The sequence below is a fragment of the Silene latifolia genome, unplaced genomic scaffold (genome assembly GCF_048544455.1).
Source record: "Silene latifolia isolate original U9 population unplaced genomic scaffold, ASM4854445v1 scaffold_73, whole genome shotgun sequence".
Classification (NCBI taxonomy): Eukaryota; Viridiplantae; Streptophyta; class Magnoliopsida; order Caryophyllales; family Caryophyllaceae; genus Silene; species Silene latifolia.
The window spans coordinates 3,507,050-3,517,592 of record NW_027413640.1 but is presented as its reverse complement, the minus strand read 5'-3'; the positions used below and the strand labels follow the sequence as shown (position 1 = coordinate 3,517,592).

Below are 10,543 nucleotides of genomic sequence, written 5' to 3'. Positions count from 1 at the left end.
ATGTCTATATCTCATGTTATGACAGTTTTAAGATGACCCTTCTACAGACGGACATTATCACAACTCCACTAAATCTAATATAAGTTATACTCGGTCCACTTGGTCTACTCGGTCGAGTGAACGCCTTATAAACTACGAGGTATTACAGTAAGCTTGAGCTTAGACCATTTGGGATGCAAAGAGTCCAAGGTTAGAATCCGGCCTTCTTAAAAAAAAAAGATATTTAGAGAGTATTTCCATACTCAAAACAAAAAGGTATGGTGAAAGTGGATCTCCTTGTCTGAGACCACTTTATCCTTTGAATAAATCATAAACATCTTCATTCACTTTAATGGAAAACCATGACCTTAAAATACAACCCATGATCTATTTAGTGAAGTCAGGGGGAAATTTAAGGACATGAAGCATGTTCCTCACAAAATCTCATTGGAAGGAATCGAAAGCCTTCTGAATATTAACTTTTATGAGGCTTCATGGTGTGAGATATTTTCCTTGTATAGTTTCTAACCATGGACTAAGAGAGCATTATATTCTCAAAAATGCTCCTGCCCTGCATAAAGATTGCCTGCTCACGGCCAACTAAGTAGGGCAAAGTAACTTCTAATCTATTAGCCAAAATTTTGCAGAGTCTTATAAATGGAGTCTCAAAGCATACGCAAGACGATGTCTTAAGGGTTTTTGGATTTGTTGAAGGTGTCACTCCCTTTAAGTACCTAGACATTCCCATTAATGCAGGAAAACTATCTAAAATGGACTTTCAAGTTTTGCCTGATAAAATAATTGAAGGGAATTTGGCATATATATGCAGGCATACTATTTCTCATAAACTCTGTTTTGAGTTCCTTATATAGCTACTGGACTAATATTTCTCTCATTCGAAAAGGTGTCCTTAGAAGGATTGATTCCTACTGCAGAAATTATCTTTGGGATGGATCAAGTGAGCAAACCATGGTACCTCTGGTAAAATGGGAGTGGGTCTGTGCTTCAAAAGATAAAGGTGGATTTCGATATTTAATATAGTCTTGATTGGAATACTGTTGCTATAGAAAAGTTAGTTTGGTGGATTTACAGTAAGACGGATAGTTTTTCGGTTGAATGGGTAAATCAGATTTATATAAAAGAATCTGACTGGAGTCTTACCAACCTAAATCTCACATTAGTTGGAACTGAAAGACTATTTATAAGGTGAAAGACACTTTTAAGAATAGTTATTCTCGTGGTCTCTGGATGGCTAACCCAAAAGGGTGTTCTGTCCAGGAGGGCTACAACTGGATTAGAGTGAAATAACAAGAAGTAGGACAGTCTAAACTAGTTTGGAGTAAGTGGTGTTTGCCTAAACATAGCTTCCTGGTTTAGCTGTTGGTTAGGAATAATGTGAAAGATAAAACTTTTCATACATGACATTTGCAATGTTGATATATGCTGCCTCTTTGGTAATGATAGAGAGACAAGTTTTCACCTGTTTCAGCCTTGTCCTTACAACAAATTGCTTTTGGGAGGAATGGTAGCAAGGTTGAAGATCAACATTCCTCCTATTAATGTCATTATCTGGATTTGTCGTAGGAAATGGTCAAGTCTAAAGAAGGGTATATGCTGGTGTGCTTTCATGGCCGTTTATTACAACATTTGAAGACAAAGGAATCAAGCTAGGACCGAAGTTATCATTCAGAAGCCTAAAATTGTGCTGAACTCTATCAGCAGACTTATACAGATCAGAATCCAGTATTAAATCACAGTATTGTGATGAAATGTAAACAATTGATCAGAAAAAAGGTGAACAACAAGAGTAAATAATGTTCTGATTTTATTGATCAAAAGCTTAAATTACAACAGTGTATGGTGTGCTATTTATATACAAGTATGTGTATGTAAAATATCTATATTGTACGAAAAATATTTGTAACAAACTAGTGTCAGTCTGTTATTATAACAGACTGCCAATGCTTTGTCAATGCTGATGTGGAGGAGCTATCCAAAAGCCTCTGGATGGATGCTTGAGATGAGAAACCTTCGTGGGAAGATGACAACCAGGGACCCTGATGCAAGCTACCTCTATGACCCTTTAGCTCAGCTGATACACTAGTGTCAACATCCAGTATTACAAATTTAGGCTTACAGGAGATGATAGAGATTGGATCAATTCGATTGCCTTTGTGTAATTGATTTGTTTTGTATGAAAAAGAGTTGATGTAGCTTGTAATTGTCTTGGTTTAAACTTTATGAAATCCTTACATTTCATGAAAAAAAAAAAAAAAAAAGAATCAACTGAACAAAACGCCAAAATATAGGTGGTTTTCTGAATATGAATTGACAAGGTGAACTATACACAGGATTTTCATTGAAAATACGAAGATTCAAACTCCATAAGAGAGCTGCAACAAAATTGATACATTTGCATGGGACATAATCCTAAACATTTCCACCAATGTATTTGCATCGTTCATGGCAGCAAAATGTCGATAAATTCGATCAGGAATTACGCCTTTCCTCTGAGAATCTAGGGAGCTGAACAAGTGAATTAACACGCGTTACCCCTTCTAAACCAGACCAGTTCTGGTCTTCAGAGAGTATAGTTTCCACAGTTGCTACCTCCGCCGGCAATCTCCTAAACGAGTTGTTTTCTTCAGATGACCTAACAGTATTGTTCCGTTGGAGGGAAGGCTCTACAGTTTGCCCATCATCTGATTCTATTGCGGCCCCCGAGTGATTACTTTGGATGGTGGCTGACGAAAATCCTTGTTCTTCATAATCGGATTCCGAGTCCATTTTTCCATCTAAAAATAAACAAACCACAGCACAATCATCCATCTTTGATGTTGGATATTTGAGTTTCCACTCACGGGCTGCTGAATCGACCAGTAAACGTGCTGCTGACGCTCGGGAAGGGGATGAGGAGACTACTGCCACAACTTCCTCATTGCTCAGCACATCCCATATCTGAATAAAACATACCAAATGAAAAGATTTTACTCCCTCAGATTTATAACGACTTGCTAATTAAGTAAGAGACTTTAACTATGGAAAACACCTAAACAAAATGGAAACAGAAATGCAGATATTGGGTTTATTTATTTTATGTCTGATCTGAAGGTAAATTTACCAAAAGATCAAATGTAGCTTCCACCAATTCAGAATGACTTACCATATAAAGGACGACCTGGGAAATTATAAAAAAAATGGACACAAAAGTGAAAGTTGGCCACTTTATTAAGATTAACTATAAAAAAAACAATGGAAATGGAAATATAAGTGCATGTACGTCAGTTGGTCGGAGGCAGTATGATCGCTCTGTAACTGAAGGCTTAACCCAAAATGCAAATGGTAAACCTCTATGAATATCCAAAACCAGAAAAATGGAATGTCTTAAACAACATGATCATACATGTATGTAACCAAACAGTATATTGTTATTTTTCACGCCTCTACACTTCCCAAAGTAGAAACACGAATTCCTCTTTCGTATTATTCTGTTTATTTGTACAAGAAGATCACAAATGCCAAAATACCTGGTATCAGGAATCAGGACCAAAGAAAGACCACAACAATCCAAAATACAGCCAGTAACAAATGGATTAGAAACGCAGAGGAACTTGTTAACTGGTCTGTCGTGTAAATATTCCACTATGACCTGCTGGCCTAGGCACCCCCAAAAATTGAATGAAGAATTATTGTTATACTAACCAATGAAAAATGGCTATAATAATTTCAACTGAACTCGACCACTTATTGAAAAACAAGCGCCTTGTGCCAGAATACAACAACAACAACAACAACAACAACAACAACAACAACAACAACAACAACAACAACATCAAAGCCTTAAATCCCAAAATGATTTGGGGTCGGCTAACATGAATAATCCTTTAGAACCGTCCATGGGTGAACAAACACCTCAAGATGCGAAAAAAATAGAAAAGGAAAAATGAAAAACAAAAGGGAGAGCGAAACATAATACAAAAGTCAAGGTAAACTTATAGGTAATAAAATCGAAGTCCGGATTTCTTTTATAAAAACTTAAAATTTAAATCGAGATTAAAGATTAAAACGATTTTGAAAACCGAAGTAAAATTTAAGGGTCCGGCATACCTTAAAAGTAAACCAAGTAAAATATATAAGAAAGTGGTTGGTAAAAAGATGTAATAAAGGAAAGAAGAACAAATAATTTTTTTTTAAAAATTAAATAAAAAACACTAAATATGTCAAATAACATCAAATACTAAAAATCCACATGTATCATTTCCCTCCATTGTGCCCTCTCCGTCACCATTCTCTCCTCAAGCCCCAGAAATCTCATATCGTGCTCTATCACTCTCAACCATGGCTGTCTCGGTCTCCCTCTACCCCTAGGAAGCTTTTATGTTCTCCATGTCTCGAGCCTCCTAACGGGTGCGTCCATAGGTGTCCTCACATGGCCAAACCATCTTAGTCGATTTTCCATCATCTTGTCCTCTATTGGCGCCACTTTTACCTTGTCCCTAATCACCTCATTCCTTAATCGATCTTTCCTTGTATGGCCGCACATCCACCTCAACAAACGCATCTCCGCCACAATCATTGAAAGGTTTTTTTCACATGATCAATATCCTAGTTTTAAAGACACAAGGCACGCCGAGGCAATGAGGGCCTATGGCAGGAAGGCACAAAGCATGCTAGAAATTCGCATAGCTCACAAAAACTAGTCGCGAACATAAATCTATTTTAAAAATAAGATCTTGTTTACAATCAATGTTACTCGCACTGTGGGACACATGTCTTCACCGATATTCTGGGCACATACGTGACACTTATCAAAAAGATGACATAATATATTAGCCAAAAATTTGAAAATCCCTTCCATTTTTTATTTGATGAGTACGAGAAAATATCAACCAATAGACATGCATGTGGTTAATCAACATGTTCAAAAGAGATAAAAAGGAGTAGAATACAACGGCTACAAAACCCCTCAAATGCCAGTACTTGTTAACAGGTATGACTGCTGCTTCTAAAACAATGGGTACCTAGGTAGGCCTGCTATATCTCTTATGTATGTCTTTCTCTCATGCATCTCTTTCTAAGATATCTGTTGTATGTGTCAGATTAAGATTCTGGAGTATTTGACACTTGTCATGGGCAGTGTCACATCACACGTCACGTTGCTGATGTGGCATGTCAAGTAACGTAGTTTACAACGCCACTTTTTTGGTTTTTGAAGTGGGTTAACATCTAAGATGTGGATAATGGGACAATGAGAAAGACTTTATACAAGAATTATTCCGTAAAAGATTTTAAATAGAATCTTCATAGCAGCTTGTTGTGCCTTATACACAAAGCACACCTGAGACACCCCCAGACGACTAAGCTACTGCCTCAATGCGCTTAGAGCATGGCAATTGGGTAGGCTTATTTAAACTAAGACCAGTATTGAAAATGCGTCTACTAGTGCATCAAATACTGCTTCTTCAATAAAAAAGAAGTAGACAATTTGATGGTTATTTTCATTAACTCCCATAGTATGTTCTACCCAAAAAAAAAAAAAAAAAAAAAAAAAAATAACCTCCCATAGTATGATACATTGATACCCACCAATGTTAGAATCTCTATGAAGGCCCAATAATTGTCTCAACACGCGGTTCAATTGACCTACTATGCATTTTGTTTCCTCAAGGAAAACAACTAAGTTCTACTGTCCTTATGGGGAACGACAAACTAGACCCATTGAACAACATGATTGCTAAAAAGACATCAAATCCTCACTTCAAGCAGCATTTGATACGACCTCCCAACCACATTATTGATGAACAAAACAACAGAAGTACACAATGGTACTCCATATTTAACAAGCAAGAATTTCAGAAACATTTCAAGAATAATAAAAGACGAATAAGGAAAACACAGCTCACCCCATCTGAGGCCATCACGATGAACTGATCCTTATCCGTTAGCATTCTGTGTGAAAATTCAGGTACAGAGATAACTCCGTACTCCTTCAGACAGAAATCGCCGAATGCACGAGCCATTGCTAACCCAGGCGCATCATCAAATGGCAACCAAACTCTACAAACTTCAGGCTCATCTTGCAATGCAAACACCCTCCCCTTACATCGTTTTATCCTTTCAGCTTCCCCTATAATCATGTTTCAATAAACATTTAGCGCTTATCTTGATACACATAACACATGTATGAGGGAAGGGGAGGGAAGGGGAGGGGATTGAAGGAAGGAAAAGGGATGGAATTTGGAAATGGGGATTAAGGTTTGATGTTTGATGTTTGATGTTTTTCCAACCAAATCTTCCATGTATTGGGAAGATTCGAGCTTTTCTCATAATCCTTCCCTTCTCTCCTTCTCCCTCTTAGCAAACAAGGGGTTAATTAGATTTGCTCAAACAGAATAAAGCAACAAAATTTGAGGAATAATGTACGTACTAGGTAAATCTGGCTTAAGATCAACAGTCAACTGTATTGCTACCAGAGAATCATTGTTGTCTTTTGTTGCCATGATTGCCCGAGAATCACCGATGTTTCCCATAAACAGATTTGAGCCCTAGAAATCATAACAATTAGCAAGTGCAAAATCCCATAATAAAGAATAAAAAACAAGTATGTGGTTCTGTCAAATGAATTACTTGTTTCACAATAGTAACAGCAGTACTGCCACTACAAAAGCAATCCACGTTAGGATGTGATCTCAACTCTTTATCCATAGCCTTGAATGATTTAAGAAAAGCATCTCTCCATAATGAACATAACTTCTCTTCAACTAAACCTTCTTTCTCGGCTTCAACACCATCAGATTTAAGATCTCCATTACAACAAGCGCCGCTTGGCCCAACTTCTTTTGACTGACAAGAGTTCAAGAATGAGACCAGCTTCAAGGGAAGTGCATCCCTTACTTTGCGAGCAACAAGATGCCCATGCGGCCCATGTCCATCAAATACACCACAAAATGTTACATCATCTGTCATAAAATCCTGCATCGCATTATTTTCAAAACTTGTCATATAATTCATTTTTGCACACATGGATCAAACATAAAATAACAACCACCAAGGTAACAAAGTCTTAATAACAATAAGGATTTGGACTTTTGGAGTTGGCTAAAATAAACTGCCTATGGAACCAACAGTGTGAGTGCTGAAACAACTCGCTTTTTAAAGGATCAAACATACAAACAATAAAATATAACGTACCTCCCACACGATCATGGCATCTTGGTTTATCCCTTTGCGACCCTGCTGAGTGAATATACAAGAACTCCGACTCTTCCCGTTCATAAAGATTCGGTTTGGTATTGATGATAGATGCTGTAATGAAGCAATATGGTCCGAAAAGGTTCGCTTACTCCTCTTTCTTCCACAATGCCCCATCCCTACGCAACATGATGATGACGAAATCCCGTCTCCATAGCTCCCATTACTAGCAGTACTCACACTACTAGTAGAAATACAACCACCCATTTGTTCAAACTCAGAACCTGCACATTGGACGGAGTTTAACAAAGAAGATTCCTTTCTACTCTTATTTCCACACCCTAAAATAGATCTACGACCTATCAAATTAAAATAATGTCAAGTTGCCGAAGAGTTTAGTCATAGCGTCAACCGAACCAAAGACCATCTACACTACTCAACTACATTCTTAAAATAAAGAAACTAAAAATGCCACGCGTCGTATTCTTAAACTAATAGGCAAAACAAGGACTGATTTCAGTTGGTCAAATGTGGATCCATTGGATGGTAATTGAAACCGATAATGATGCCAGCTGAACATCACAATGCCATCAATATCGAAAAATCAAACAAATAGTTTATTCCTGACAGTCCTATGATAAGTCAAGGATACAAAATGACTGAAAATATACTAATTTTAATTAACCCCTCTTTCAAATTAAGCAAAAGAACAAACAGTCTAAATGTCTAATAATGCGGACCCACGTGAGCTAAGCATTGCAATACTCAACCAGACTGTCCTGAGCATGCTGTCTTTCATCACAAATCACTGATTTTGTATTTTTCAGGATTTTCTTCATTAAAATACCCACATATTGCACTGAAATATCTAACTTTACAATTTATACTCCTCGGTTCCATTTGATCGTATACGTTAACTTCCGAAATCATCTCACATATATTCTGAAGCAGTATATAATCGAATGGAACCAATGAAGTATATGATCCCAGGGATAATAATGTCCACTGAAAATCCCAGTTAGTAAAAATCAGTCAAAAGTAGGCACGAAATCTATGATAATAAACAAAGTATCTCGAATTTTCCGGATATTTCTCAGGCTTAAATAAATTCATCAATTTCTTACAAAAAAAATGACACCGATTTAAATAATAAATTTACAAAGTTGAGAATTCTGACCTTAGAGATCAAAGGATGCAAACCCTTATGAAGATGACTAAAAATATGAAGTGGGCACTTTGAAAAAATTGAAAACTCCCAGTTAGGCAGATAAAAGCAAAAAGAATGGAAAAATTGAAAAATGCAGTCATGCACTATCTATCAATTAAAATTAAAATTAAGAAAAAGTAGGGAAAATTGAAACAAGGGAAAGTAGAATAAAGATGAAATAAAGTTAAGATGGGATTAAATTTCAAAGCATTATCTTACAAAATCGAGGAGTAAAAAGGCAAAAAGAGAAAAACAAACATGAGATCCACCATTTATTTTTAATATGGTAGATTCTACTGTTTTATACTGTAATAATTAAATTAGTAAACAAGCTCAGGCTCATTACAACAACAATTAAGTAGAAATCCCGCGAATATTAGTATGACTGGCAGTTACGGAGTATAAGAAAGTCGACTGTGAAACGGACCTAAATTGGGTCGGTTTCGCAATAACTAATATGATTACGCGAAAACTAGGAAAGAAAAGAATCTACCTTGGGCAATGCAATGGAAGAGGGGAGAAGGTGATACTGCTAGAAGAGAAGGAAGAAAAGAGAGAAGAGAAGAGAAGAGAAAGGAGAGAAGGAATTAATGAAGGGAAAAAGTAAGGCAATAAATGAAAGGTAGGGGGAGGAGTGATGAGGGAGGTGTGCATTGATAACGAAAGCAAAAGAGAGAAGTAAGTGTAAGGGGCAAACACGAGAACATAATACACACACAGTCACACAGTCACACAGTCACACAGTCACACAACACACTTGAGAATGTATGATGAGAGAAGTTTTACTGTTAGGCTGGAATTGTCATGGTTAGAGGTGTAATGGAAATGATGGTGATCATGCTTATTAGAGTTGTAGTACTAGTAATAGTAGTAGGGTATTCATTCTCTACAACTTGTTGGTTGCTTATTTTAATGGATATCATGTTATTTAGACTTTATATGGGTTGGTTTTGTGCAAGTTGTAGTGGAAAAGGTAGGAGATTTGACATTTGAGTAGATTTGTTCTTGGTAACGAATCGTCGACGTTTTAAAAAAAAAAAAGACCATCATTGCCCTTCACAAACATTCCCTCTTCTCCCTACTCTACCAAATTCTCCCTAAACCAATTTGAAATAACTAATTGGGTAACGAAATATGCCAAGTCTCCCATCCGCATTAACAAAACCAACACGTTAAATTCACAATTATTTGTTTCAATTTTTCCTTCCAAAACAATCAAATCTAACGATAATAGATGATTTTACACAACAATCAAATCAAAACAATAAACCGTATTAAGACTACGAACCTAGAAATTAATAAAACAATGGGCTATAGGTTGGACGATTTAAACCGTAGTACTACTACTTCCTTCCATCTCTATATTTTTTTTGTTTTTCTGGAAACAGAATCAAAATTAAGAATTAAGAATTAAAATGATAACCCCCAACAAACGTAGACTATCACCGTCCGAACCACCATCAAACGTTCAACTCCAACGTCCGAACCACCATCAAACGTCCAACTTCAACGTCCGAACCGCCATCAAACGTGCAGATTCAACGTCCTAACCATCATCAAACGTTGAACATCAACGTTTCATGCCCCATCAAACGTCGAGTATCATCGTCCCAACAACTTTTGATGTTGCTTTCATCTGAGGTACATGTTTATCAATTTGGGTCTCATTTCAACAACGATTTAATTGATGTATTGTTGTATACTTACTAAAATTTAAGAAATTTCTTTTGATTGATGATTTTCATTGAACAATTGAATTGATTAGTAATCTTCCCTGTATTTGCTTGATAGATGTATTAGAATTGTAATCGTTCACATTTATTCTTGAATTATGAACAACAATTTACTTGATATATCAGATTTTTGTGATTTTTGAAATTCTTCCAAATCAATTATATTGAGCAATTGCTTGATTCATATAATAGGGAAACCAAGGATGAAAGTGGGTGGTCGAAGTGGTGGTGCTATGGCTGCTGCGGTGGTGCGGGGTAGTGGCGGTGGCAGGGGTGGTGGCAGCGATGGTTGGGGAATTTGTGATTGTAAAGTGTAAAAAGGTTAAAGAGAGTAAGAGAGAGTGAAGAGTAGTCATGGTCTTTTTTATGAAAAACGTCGACGATTTGTTATAAAATGTCGACGACGTTTCGTAATCCGGAAAGATCATGACAA

General features: G+C 36.7%; 1 protein-coding gene across 2 annotated transcripts; it reads right to left on the bottom strand.

The window, feature by feature from the left end:
• Positions 1–2,287: 2,287 nt before the first annotated feature.
• LOC141640154 (putative protein phosphatase 2C 52) lies at positions 2,288–9,210 on the bottom strand. 2 transcript variants are annotated; one of them, XM_074449041.1, is made up of 6 exons: positions 8,871–9,210; positions 7,171–7,454; positions 6,607–6,951; positions 6,407–6,524; positions 5,883–6,106; positions 2,288–2,937 (listed from the first exon to the last, which is right to left on the bottom strand). In XM_074449041.1, exons 2-6 carry the CDS (start codon positions 7,435–7,437, stop codon positions 2,470–2,472), a joined length of 1,422 nt encoding a protein of 473 aa, XP_074305142.1. In that variant the 5' UTR covers positions 7,438–7,454; positions 8,871–9,210; the 3' UTR covers positions 2,288–2,469. The 2 variants fall into 2 exon arrangements, with proteins under 2 accessions (XP_074305142.1, XP_074305143.1); XM_074449042.1 differs by lacking the exon at positions 8,871–9,210 and adding an exon at positions 8,348–8,446.
• Between the last annotated feature and the right edge of the window lie 1,333 nt (positions 9,211–10,543).

Coding starts and splice junctions, on each gene's coding strand:
- LOC141640154 (XM_074449041.1), bottom strand. CDS start 7,437: ATGGGTGGTTGTATTTCTACTAGTAGTGTGAGTACTGCTAGTAATGGG. Junction 6,952..7,170: donor ATGCCATGATCGTGTGGGAG/GTACGTTATATT, acceptor AATGCGATGCAG/GATTTTATGACAGATGATGT. Junction 6,525..6,606: donor CTGTTACTATTGTGAAACAA/GTAATTCATTTG, acceptor TATGATTTCTAG/GGCTCAAATCTGTTTATGGG.